Consider the following 12,958-nt stretch of genomic DNA (forward strand, 5'->3'; position numbering starts at 1 on the left):
TTTAACTTTGGGCTGACATGAGGCTATGATCACAGTGAAACCTGTGTATTAAGGAAACCTTATCAACATGTTTCACTGTACCACCATAGCCCCTAGCTACAACACACTGAATGCATTGGTCTGATATTTGTTAACATGGTGAGATTTTACCTTTGGTGAAATGTACATTGTGGCCAGTCTCTTTTCTATTTGAAAAGTGGAACTATCTGCATCATGTTCTCAATCACTCAACAAGCTTCAGGCTTTCACTGGCAAGTTATTACGTATAATAACAGGAATGGAATGGAATCACCAAACTTTAGTGCTCGCTGCTTAGTTTCTTCATCATGCAGTTGTGTGTTTACTTGTGCTAAACCTCACGAGTATGACACGTTGTTTGTTATGGGGATCGTACTACTCTAATAGAACAATCGGTTGAAGCAATCACTAATAGCTTCAGTTGTAGTTAGCTGCCAAATATTTGGATTCTCCTCCTGTCCTTAAGTCAATGTTCATACACTGAAACATTAAACTAGCTAATTATGCAAAAAAAATACTTGGACCCGGTATCATATCGGTGGCTTTGACATACTAATGAACTAGCTAGTTTGAATACTATGAGTCATGTAGCTGTTATCCAGCTGATTATGTCCAGGGGATTAGAATTCACAATAAAGTACTTAGTTAAGTACAGTATTAAGATAAATCTCTAATAGCAAATTACTGCTCTTGCAAGTGACTTAGAGCTAATAATGGAGGGAGTTCTCTTATTGCTCTGTTGATAAGTTCTTTGAATTATTTTTCTAGAGGTCCAGTAGTTAATATGATAATCATTATGGTGGGGATCCTACACATATGCAAGCATTAGTCATACTGTACATGTGAACACTATACAGCTACATCATATGAAATACAGGAGGAGAATAAAGACTACTACATAGCCAGTATTGCATTGGTAGCTGATTGCTCTATTAGAGTAATTCGATCTTCAAAACAAACATCGTATCACAGTCAGTCATGATATTATGTGAAGTATAATAAACTGTACAACTGAAGGAAGCAAACAGCAAGCATAAAAGTTTGGCCATTCCGTTCCGTTCCTGATTCCGGTTATAACTTCCCGCCTTCACCATAAGATATTTTCCTGCTCTTGCAAATTCCTGCATACCAGTATACCAGTATATAGGTACAAAACTGTACATATTTATGTTCTCAACACTGTCCATTACTTTAATGCTGTACTACACAAAACCTGTGTGACAATAAATTATTTAGCTGTATTCTACCAATCAACCTTTATTTTATTAATTATTTACACAGGATGGACACTTGTGGAGCAATGAATTCCTGTGTTGTTGGTAAGCAAAATGTAAAGCATTGATAAGTGGTCACAACGCTGTTGGCCATTCACCAACCAATATCAGTATTTGGCCAACTATTGCATCCTTCTAGATGGTGATAGTAGCTATCTCTTACTTTGAGCCAGACTACCCTGTACTTGTTATGGTGGTCATACCGTGTAGCCTTGAAACATTTTACGGCATGCTTCATGACCTCAGCAAACATATATACCTTTACCTGTCAGATTATTTGTTGAGACTTACCTATGTGCTCACATGCACTCTGTGACAGTTTGTGTTACAGTATTATGTGCATCGATTGTTATTTACACAAACACAAGATCTGTGTCCACAATGAAAATTACATCACACACACACACTCAGTCAATACCCAGCATTGTAAATGTAGCTGACAAAAATACAAAACATCATACCAGAGAGATGTTCTTTATAGGATAGAATTAATGTATAACAGGGAGAAGTGCTACACCATACAGTAAGTAATCAGATAAAAATATAGATTTGTGCTTAAAGAATACACATTTACTATTACTTGCCATTCAGCAAAACCTTTCATGTCCCCGAGTGGGGATGTCTTGCCATGTACAATAGGCTATCATGTCCTCGGTGGATCGGGTAACAGTCACATCAGAGAAATGCATTGCCCACATTCGGTGATAACTAACTCCCATACAAAACACCATTATCTTGCACTTCAGTTTAGCGTGCTTGCGTACCTTGATCGTGAAATCTTCACCGAGACGGCCAGAAGTGACAGCTCTACTGTCTACACCAGCTATTCTGCTTTTAAGAGCCCCAACAGCTTCGTCTATGTTGGTCGTAGTGAAGAGATGGACATGTGGGTATTTCTTACGCAGGTACAATTGTATTCCAGTGTTTTCAGCATTGTTAATGTTTACATCTACCCAGACCACTACTTTCTGTGCTGGATTAGCACATTTCATTGCTTCCTCTAACTTTTCTTGTAATGCTTTGATTTCTCCCTGCAAGTCAGCTTTAATTCTGCTCTTCTCTTCAAGCAACTTTTCATTGTGTTTTTGATTTTCAAGCAATTTGTCAATTTCTTTTTGCTTCTGTTGTAGTTGTTCCTCTTTTGCCATTAATAGTAACTCAGCTTGATTGTCAACTTCAAGGGATGCCATTTTGGCTTCAACTACTTTAACAGAATTATGAGTAGATGATTTAACTGGTGTAGATATCCTTGGTAGACTATCCTTTAGCAGTTTCAACTGCTTGCAAACTTCAACCATACTAGGTCGTTTGGTGAAATTATTTTGCAGACAATCTAAAATGATTGGACGTAACATTTCGGCGTCTCGTAGCTTGTTTAAGTACTCATCTCTCCTCTGTGCCTCAGTTAAGTACCGCATGTCTTGAGTCTCCAGGTCAATAACCATAAATTCTGTGGGTATAGGCCAGTCTTGTGCACCTGTATGTAATGTTAGTACGCCAAATGAGAACACATCCAAAGATGTGGTATATTTGGGACTCTTGCCAAGTGCTTCTGGTGGCATGTACGCTGGTAGACCAGGTGCTGTTGTCATTTTAGCCGGCTGGTGTTTATCAAGGATCTTAGCCATTCCTAGGTCAGTGACTTTAGCGGTCAATGATCTGCTTAATAAAATATTATTGGCTGTCAAGTCACGGTGAATGATAGGAGGTTTATGTGAGTGTAGATACCTCAAACCGAGTGATGAATCATGAAGAATTGAGATTTTAACATCCACTTCTAAATCTCCAGCAGTCTCTAAATATCTGCTTAGACTGGTGAACATCAGCTCCATCACAAGAGCAGGTAGAAGGGAATTTGGCGGGTAATAAAGACCCAGAAACTGTACTAGATTAGGATGCCTCAGTACACTATTTGCCTCGCATTCTGCAAAAAAGTTCTGCGACAGTGCTTGTAGCTCCTCAGGGTTGGCGTATTCCAAGAGCACAGAATGGATTCGCTTAGCCGCACAGATAGTTCCATTCCACAACACTTTGTACGTTACTCCATTTCCACCTTTACCAATTTCTTCACCAGTTGGCTCTATCCCAGTGAGTAGCATTCCGGCAAGCACGGAAGAAGCGCCCGCCATATCTACAGGTAAGCGAGCAGTTTGGCGTGAAGACTAAAGGAAATTAGTTCTCATTAATGCCCATCAATGTATTAGATTGTGGATTTAGAGTTCAGTTATTTGTGGTTTTCAATGTTTAATAGTTGTGGATTTCTCCGGTATTGAATGGGTTCAAACTTTACATTGCGAACTGTAGTACATTTCAGGTATTTGTTATTGTTGAGTAGATCTTGTGGAAGCCGCGATGCCAACTTTGGCTAAGCACGTTTGCAGGCTATAGCCTTCCGTGTCAAAATTCGATAATCTAATCTAATATGACTATGAGAGTGACTAGTGCAGGCCACAAAGGTGGTGTGGACAAATCTACGCTTGTAGGTAAGTGTTTATTTGTTGTTGTTGAGTGTACTTTCACTTACGGTGTGTGTGTGTGTGTAGTGTAGTACGTGCAGTGTGCGCTCACACTAGTATTAAAAGCTTCTTTAAACGTTATGAGTGACTGGAGAGAAACACAGGTGTGCACTGACCAAATCCTGATTTGATCTAACCTCCAGGCAATTGGAGAATAGCAAAATTTGCTAAGTGAGCTGGTACAATGTAGCACGTGTGGTGTGCTACCAATACAAGGTGTCATGTCGGCTCACACTGTAGGTAGATCTGTGACCGCGGTCAAAGTCTTGACCAGGGGAAATTTCACCTTGACTCTTGGCTTGCAGCGTTTATCGTCTTTGACCTGTGACTTGAGCATTTTTTTGTCGAACTTTTGACCTCCACTTATTTCTCTATTTTCCTATTGTGCTTCTTAGTGCATGCTACCAGCAGCTGGGAGAGAAAAATCATTATAATTACGGCAAAATTCCTGTTGGAGCTTTAAAACATATTCTTGGAGATCCTTACTTCTTGTGAGTTACGTATAATTCCGTAAACTTGATAGTAGCTACGTATAGTTTTTGATTGTAGCCTTCCGACCCTTGATCCACTGTAAGAGCTATTTTGTGGCCTTGACCGTTGACTTAGAGTTTAACTGCGGTCGCAGATGGACCTATAGCAAGAGCCTGAGTGACACCCCCTTGCAATAGAAACCTTCATGTTTCTGTCGGCAGCTGTACTAGAAAGGCGTGCGAGTAGATTGTGTCTCATTCTTGTACACAGATGGACAGTAGTGAATATCATTTCCTTTAAATTCTTTAATGATTCCTTCTCTGGCACTTTACTGCTCACATGCCCAGGTCACTTTACCCTGTCACTGTCATTGGGTAGGGAGGGTCTTTTCAATGATGGGAACAGCAATCTATAACAGCTAGCCAGAATGTTATCTCCAGTACAAACCAATGAGAATTTAATGGATCTACTTTGAAGTAATATTGCCAAATCCAAAGTGCTCTGTTGTATGATAACTGCCCTACAGTGTGATAAATTAATTAGTCATCACCTTGTGGTCGAGCCACTCAGACTGGTTCATGACATCATAACAACTGCAAATTGTATTGTTTACCAATGGAGTAAATAGCCTAATATGGAAATTTTAATACAAAAACTGATGTAATAGTAAAGCAGTGAGACCTGACAATAAATAATTAATTTACAAAATAACACATTGCTATTGTAGTGGATTAAACAAATGTCAAGAAACAGTCTGTGTTTATTTTCAGTCACTCTGGCGATCAGTCCCAGCAGTGCTTGTCTATCAACTCCTTTCAGTGACCTCTGGTACCATCATTCTATTAAATCAGGAGTAATCCTTGTCACTAAACTGTCACACACTCCCTCCCACTAGTCTCAGACTCACATAATAACCCTCATGACTATAATCTACTGGTCATTGGTGCTTGTCTATACGTGGTGTAGGTGGTGGCATAGGTTAACTAGTAAGGTAACAGATGTTTATAATCTTTGTACAGTAGAGTGTTTACTTGTCCCAATCAATATTTGAAAGTGAGATCACTAGCTGGTGTTCTTATTGTTCTGAATATACCACATCAGATTGCTCAGTGGTCCTTGTGTAATAAACAGGATAGTGAAGATATATTTTTGTTGTTGTATGCTTCAACTTTGCAGTGATTATTTTTGGTGATTAAGAACTATAGCATATTCTATAGTTTGAGAACTTTGGCAAAGAGCACAAAAAAGAATTCCTTTTATTTGATGCTTTTTACTTGCCAACACACATCCTATTATTGTAGGTTCACCAAAAGGTACTCTATCAAATGTTCCTGCTATCCTCTACTGGTATAGTTATATTACTCTATGAGTAATGGTTGAAAATGTAATGATTATTATGTGAAGTGATGGTATTATTTGGTGTCATACAAATGTGTGTGAATGGATCCATTCTCCATCTGATTGAGACAATAATTGTAGTAGTAGTAGTTAGATAGTTAAATTGCTGTTACTCGGTCAGTTTATTTTATTTGTTTTTTCTGTAGTTACACACTTCACATCAAGCAATAAAGTTGAGGGCCTTTTTGGTTTGATGTGCAGGCAGAAATGCAATGATGTGAAGAGGAGAGATTATAAGAAAAAGAGAAATTGTAAGAGAAAAAGAAAGAAAAGTATTGGTAAGATACAGTTATCAGACCTCCAAACGAGATCATCTTGTACTTTTATTTGCGAGCATGATGTACACTTCAGCCAGAATCTTGTGGCTTACAATGGGAATTTTTAAATGTCCTTTAATTTTGCGTTGTTACATGTATTTCACTTGTTTTTACATTTAGGACTATTAAAGAACCAGTAATGCTCTGATCTCTTGTGACTCTCAGGGTTCTTATTGTAGATGTCTGATCAGATGTCACATTCATCGTAGATCAAAGGAAGATGATACAGTGTGAATATGTCATTCCACAATATACTCTTCTGGGACTATCATGACCAATGACAAAAACAATCTTGATCTCTCATGATTCTCGTCAAAGATGTCCTTATGGGATGTAACATTCACCATGTAGAGGATGTTATCACAGTATGATCCAGTGTGGATAGGCCATCCCACAATACACTCTGCTGGGACTATCAGTGAGTAAATAATCTGAATTAGGCTACTTGACCTATCATGGTTCATATTGTAGATGTCCTGATGAGATAAAGTCTCATAGAACATGTCAGAGGATAGACCAAAGTCACTGAACCAATAAGGTATTCATCCCACAACTGTTAGAATGTATCAATCACTTCCATTAGACTAGCGTAACATTTTTGTTGTATGTAACATTTGAAAAACATGCAATAATACACTTGTAATTATCATGTACTTTTATCACCTAATATTACAGTACTTCTGTATAATTATCGTATTGTTGTTCCTACACATAATGCCACACTAGAAAGCTGTTCAACACAGTTACCCACTTGTACTTAATGTAGTGTATGTGACTTGGAGGCATGTTCCAAAAATACACTGAGCAAAAACCCAACTTGTTTGCATTTTCCTCAAATTTCATTTTATGACTATTTTGTTGTCTAGAGGGAACCGACGGACTGTTAAAAGTTTCACTCTCTCAAAGTTTCAGCCTTATCTGGTAAGAGCTTACAACCTTACGGAAACATTTTTGTGATGCCTTTCATTATGCACAAAAGTTTTCAGTTAAATGTCCCTTACTCCACTCCAGGGTTTAGTTAACACATATACAATAGACACCTGGTTCTGCTTGTGTAAACTGTAATTCAACATTGACATCTCAAGTATGAATTGTAAATCATTGAAAGCCAAAGTATGCTGAGAGTTCAAAATAAAATATAGTATTTTTATGTTTTACTAGATACATCATACAGTATGATAGGTACTGTATAGTTGGGACTACAATGGAGTAGGTGTGGCCCACGAAATAACATCACCAAAAAACCATTCTCAATTTTCCCTGTCTACAATTAGGCAGTATTGGATGGATAGGTTAAACTAAGTCCAAATAAGCCACCAGAAACGCTTTCAACAAGTTGCTACAGATTTTTTTTTTTTTTTTTTAAACAAAAAAAAAATTTTTCTACTGACTGACTAACTGAGTGATGCCTTCAGACAAGCATAACTCGATAACAGCTAAGGTTACAGGCTTGATTTTTTCACTGTTCGACATCAGTTAGGCCCGAGAGGTGCCTTTTGGCACGCCGCAGTATGTACAATCAAGAGTTCATAATATATATACTAGGAGAGTATCCTACTCTCATATACCCCTGTAGAAAGGCGTATCGTGAAGTTATGATGTAACAACAAGATGTTGTGGTTTGTGGCGTACATGAAACCATAAAAGTGCAAGAATCGTTAGCGCCGTTTTACACTTGCGATGCTCAGGATAGCCGTATTTGCGAATGAAACACCTATGAAGCGGTCTTAACCCATGAAGGAACAATTGTAGTTGGGTGAGAATTAGAGCTGGAGTTAATTTGGTTGCTAGCGACGTTGGTAGGCACGCGTTCAATCGATACCATGCTCAACTAATGACATCATTAATTATACAAAGAAAAACGGGTGAACTCAGAAGTGTTACGTTATAACTTCATGATACACCCTTCTACAGGGGTATATGAGAGTAGGATACTCTCCTTAGTATATATATATTATGAACTCTTGGTACAATGCATTCTTCATGGACTTACCAGTGTCCTCCTTTGTGTCCCATTCATCTTTGCTGACAGTGAAAAGCGTCGATTTGGAGGAACAGTTTTTGATTTGTAGTGCTGGGTAACGGATTAAACATAGCCGACAAATGAACTGTAATGGATACTTCACTTTTCAGACAATAAATAGAAGTGTTATATCCCTACTGTGCTCATGGTCCCTACTCTAGTTGAAAATTCCATTTTTTTGTATACTTGTGACACTTAGTGGTACATCATAGAGCCATGATGCATGAGACCAACCTCCTCTGCCTGTGTCCTGACAGAAAAGAATGTAATTAAAACCAAGACACGTTTAGTAGTAGTCCATTCCAGTAGTGCAGTCCAGTGTTTGTACCTTCTCATCACATTCACAATTCAAGACTTGTAGTGAAATAACCAAACCAGTTTGGTGAGCACTGTCTCATACCAATGGACTTGTATATAATAGTTATGAAAGTTCATTAATTGGAATAAACAAAACACACTTTGGTACAGTGAGAATAAAGGCACCTTAAACATACATACAGTGGAAACTCTATTTAATGGACACTTTAATTTGGGACCATCTCATTTTGATGAAATCAATTTTTACTGTTACAAGGATTTCAGAGGTTATTGGTAAAGGCCTGTAGGGATCTCAGAAACGGTCCTTTATTAGGAGGTTAAATGTACGGCATACTTTACTGGGATACATGGTCCTTCATAAGAGAGGTTCCGCATACTGTACAGTATTTAGGGTAGCATATGTCCAATTGTTACAATCTTAAGTTCATCATGACACTCGACTAGTCTAATAGTAAATTAAAAATAACAAAAAATATCATAAAATGTGTTAACTGTTACCTGTAGGTAGCTTACAGTTCTAGTGGGTTCTTGTATTAGGTGAATATCTCAAACAATATCAGTGCCTTCTAGACCCTGTGAACACAGATGAAGCAGGCATTTCTCTTACAAACGGAGGAGGAACAACAACACGACACACTAACACATACACACCCTACACTTAGTTGGGTCATACCTCTAATCTCATGAAGCCATTAGCATCTAGACATGGTGCTGAATCCTTGGAGACATACGGCAAACTTCTCATAGATAACAGAGTGTTGTATGTAAACAGCTCCAACCTGTGGCAGTACCAGTGTAACACATACATACAAACACAAAAGTCATACAACTTCTAAATGTCATGGAGACAGTATTCTCTCAAAAGCAGATCCCCTTATGAAAATTTAGTCTTGGTACAGACATGGAATTAGTCGTTTTTGCATGTTAGCAGGCCTGTAACCTGCTCTATTGTGTACAACAGGCCTGTGTTACGTTTTATACAGGCCTGGATTATAAACTGTTAACAAGCTTGCGAAATGTTCAAATCTTGTGGCAGGCCTGTAAAGATTCATTCAGTGTGAGGTGTGGATGTGCCTGTACTAACTGATACAGGCCTGCAAATGCTGCATTTTGAATCCCACAATGAAAAGTTTACTTGCTAGTAAGATTATAAATACAAATGAAACCTTTAATATAATAGGAAGATGGAGTGGCAAGTTAGTCAGTATGGTGTGTGTGTAGTTTGAGACAGTTGAAGCAGCAAACTACAAACAAGCAACATCCTTTGAACAGTTTACCTTTAGATGTACAGTAGTTGCCCTGGTAATGGAAAATAGAAAGTGTCCTTAGATAAAAAATTCCAATTACAGTGGAACCTTTGTATTATGGACAGTTTGGGACCCAGAATTTTTGGCCACTTTTTGCTGTAAAATAGCGGTTTTCCACTTTCAGAGGCAAAAAATGTATTAACTAGACCTGTCCTTATTATGGAGGTTTCCCTATTATATCCTTAATTCAGGAAATTGCACTGTATTTAGTAATTGTTAGGCCTGAGTCAAATATTATGCTCTAAATTTTGCTCAAAATGCTTTCAGAACTTTCCCTAAATATTTTTACCTATTATGCTCATGAGCGTTCCCATCTGACTTGCATTATGCTCCTAGGTTAGCAACATTTCTTAGAATATTTTAATCAGTGAATGATTAGAGTATTTCACCACAAAGTGACTGTTCTATTAGAGTATCGATATAACAAACTCGTACAATGTATTTTAGTGCTCTATTGCAGTTTGCAGCTTCCATTGACTGCTCTATTAGGGAGTATTGATGGAATTAAGCTGCATAGTTTGAAATATCCATCTAATATTTTAGCATTATGCTGGTATAGCACTCCAGCCTATTATACTTTTTTATTGTACTAACATATTTGATGTAGACCTAGTAATTAAGTACTATGATGGGTGTTCTTTTATACACCTCTAACAGTTTGTGTGTGTGTGGCGTGAGAGTGTGTGCGTGTGTGGGTGTGTGTGTGCGTGCGTGCGTGTGTGTGTGGTATCTCATAGGAGGCTGTACCATTATCATTTTAAAGGTGAAGGTTTAAGCACTAAAGTCCCACAGGTGGAGCGCATGCGCTTGCATGCACACACACACACACACACACACACACACACACACACACACACACACACACACACACACACACTCAATGTACATGCACACGTACACATGCACGCACGCACGCAATAAGCACAGTCCATGATTGCCACATACACTGAACCACTAGCACACTACTGAGATGGTATGTACTGTACATGTTAGCTCCTGAGTGGATTTTTCTCCAGAGAAATAGCATTTTAGCCAACCAGATAAAAAAAGGTATCAGGAGCAAACATGTGTGGTTTGGCAAAAACAAAGTTTGAGAAAAGATTGTAACAGATTATCATAAGTGTACTTTGAAGAAATGAAACTTATAAGTAATGTGTAAGAAGGTAAACAAAATAATTCTGTATAGTCAAGCAGTACAGTCAAACCTCTCTAATCTGATGCTCAATGGGAGCCATGAATTTTGCTGGATTAAGGAGGTTGTTGGATTATCAAGTCACCTCTGTAATCTGACATTGTACAATATCTGGAATTATGTCGGATTATGCAGTAAATTACAGGTAAATGGATCACGCAAGGTTTTAAAACATGAATTAATTTTAGATTTTGCAAGTATTACAACTTTTTTTCTTACAAATTATTTTCTGTGGTTGCTTTTAATGCTGCTATTATTCTCTGCTGGATTACAAAGCTCAAAACCAATATCTAGGGAATGTTGTGTCGGATTACGGAATACAGGGATGTCAGATTATAGAGCTTGTTTTCTATACAAAAGTGTTGGTAAATGACATTTTGGTTGGATTAGAGAGGATTCTGGATTACGCAGGTGCAGGATTAGAGAGGTTCAGCTGTACTAAAAATAGGCTAAATTTCAAGAATTTGTGTAAGTCTTTCTGGAATACCTAATAGGGGATTCCACGAATTTACTAGAAGCCACATACTAACCCGCATACGTTAAACATTTTCCCGGTTCAGCCGACTGGGCGTCCAAAAATTGCAAATATTTTAGAGACTGTCTTTACAGAAGGTTTCAAGAATAATTTGATGTTCTGGGATGGTAAGTAGTGAAATTAAAGAACACTTGTCAAAAAATCTTGAAGGATAGTTGATAAGAAGGTATGCTAAAATAGCCTTAATTCGCAAGAAACCTTGGTTCGAAAGCCGTGATTTGTTCTGCAAGTCGTAGTTTCACAGCTACAATCTGGAAATTCCTTACACAGTACCCCTATGAACCTGTCAACAATATATGTGTGTTTTGGCCCATTCGCACTGCTCACTTTCGAGATGTTAACGCTACGCCCCATACTATAACTGGGATTGGTCCTGAAACGTGGGAAGTTGCTCATAGCATCTCGAAAATGAGCAATGCTAATGGGCCAAAACACACATATATTGTTGACAGGTTCATAGGGGTACTGCGTAAGGAATTTCCAGATTGTAGCTGTGAAACTACGACTTGCAGAACAAATCACGGCTTTTGAACAAAGGTTTCTCGTGAATTAAGGCTATTTTAGCATACCTTCTTATCAACTTTCCTTCAAGATTTTCGACAAACACTCTTTAATCTCACTACTAACCATCCCAGAACATTAAATTATTCTTAAAACCTTCTGTAAAGACGGTTTCTAAAATATTCGCGGAAATTTTTGGACGCCCAGTCTGCTCAACCGGGAAAATTTTTAATGTATGCGGGTTAGTATGCGGCTTCTAGTAAATTCGTGGAATCCCCTATACCTGAAGCATTTGATCAAGTGCAAATACACTTGTGGCAAGACTTGGGCAAGTGAAGGATAGTCACACCAGAATGACTTGATATATAACACATGGTATTTAAAGGACTTCACTTGCATGCACACTTAAAACTTGAGGGCCACCAACATGTGTGACTTTGTGTACGTCTGGGCAGTGTGTATTTTTTGGGCACACTTTGGACAGTACCGAAATGCGAAAAAAAATATATTATGGGTTCTAAGCTCGACCTCGCGAGTCCAGTAACCACTGTGCTACCGCTGCTAGCTGCCAGCTCCTGAATTCGTGCCCACTTTAAATGCAAAAACAATGACCTAACCTATATTAAACTGGACCCAAACCCTAACTTTAAACTACTAGCATTGTGAGAATTCGTTCCATAGACAGTAGAGGGCACGATAGCATCCTCACTATATGCAGTGGCCGGCTTTGCGAAAACCGGTCTTATCGCCGAAAATAAAATTGTTAAGTATGGCTAAAACAATTTTAAATGGATTTTGAGTTTATTGTACAGACAGAAAGACATACCCTCGCTGCATCTACTTCGAAAGTTATGAAGCGATCTTTACTCCAGCTCAACTGTCAGTGTCATAAACGGACCTCATCAAATTGGCGATTTGTAACGTCTGCCATTCTTAGCGGGCTCTTCTAGCAAAGCGCTGGACATGGATAGGGTTCTATCTGCTCTAAACTTTCTAACGGGTGAAGAGGTAAACCATACCCAACCACAGTGATTCTAATGAAGTTGAGGCGCTTATTACGGACTATTTTAATGATGGGCCAAGTGATG

At 38.4% G+C, this 12,958-nt stretch overlaps 2 protein-coding genes and 1 long non-coding RNA gene across 6 annotated transcripts in view; 1 reads left to right on the forward strand and 2 right to left on the reverse strand.

The window, feature by feature from the left end:
• LOC136238517 (uncharacterized) overlaps positions 1–12,958 on the forward strand; it is an 81,563-nt gene that overhangs the window by 3,083 nt on the left and 65,522 nt on the right. Inside the window, exons 1-4 of one of the 4 annotated variants that reach the window (XR_010693016.1) lie at positions 3,602–3,775; positions 5,824–5,955; positions 6,115–6,412; positions 6,466–6,682. The exons of 1 other annotated variant lie outside the window; for it this stretch is intronic. Coding sequence is in view for 1 of the 3 variants with exons in the window: in XM_066029074.1 (XP_065885146.1) it covers positions 3,715–3,775 (61 nt within the window). In the remaining 2 variants the exon portion in view is untranslated. Of the gene's footprint in view, positions 1–3,562; positions 3,776–5,823; positions 5,956–6,114; positions 6,413–6,465; positions 6,683–12,958 lie in introns of those variants that run through there. 2 more of the 4 variants (XR_010693018.1, XM_066029074.1) reach the window with 2 other exon arrangements.
• LOC136238268 (uncharacterized) lies at positions 1,611–3,497 on the reverse strand. The gene has a single exon (XM_066028640.1). The coding sequence runs from the start codon at positions 3,419–3,421 to the stop codon at positions 1,880–1,882; it is 1,542 nt and encodes a 513-aa protein (XP_065884712.1). The 5' UTR covers positions 3,422–3,497; the 3' UTR covers positions 1,611–1,879.
• On the reverse strand, positions 8,476–12,941 carry LOC136238581 (uncharacterized). The gene is made up of 4 exons (XR_010693067.1): positions 12,697–12,941; positions 9,009–9,114; positions 8,834–8,908; positions 8,476–8,780 (listed from the first exon to the last, which is right to left on the reverse strand). It is a non-coding gene; the product is annotated as an uncharacterized lncRNA (long non-coding RNA).

Source organism: Dysidea avara, chromosome 1, assembly GCF_963678975.1.
Source record: "Dysidea avara chromosome 1, odDysAvar1.4, whole genome shotgun sequence".
NCBI lineage: Eukaryota > Metazoa > Porifera > Demospongiae > Dictyoceratida > Dysideidae > Dysidea > Dysidea avara.

Coding starts and splice junctions, on each gene's coding strand:
- LOC136238268 (XM_066028640.1), bottom strand. CDS start 3,421: ATGGCGGGCGCTTCTTCCGTGCTTGCCGGAATGCTACTCACTGGGATA.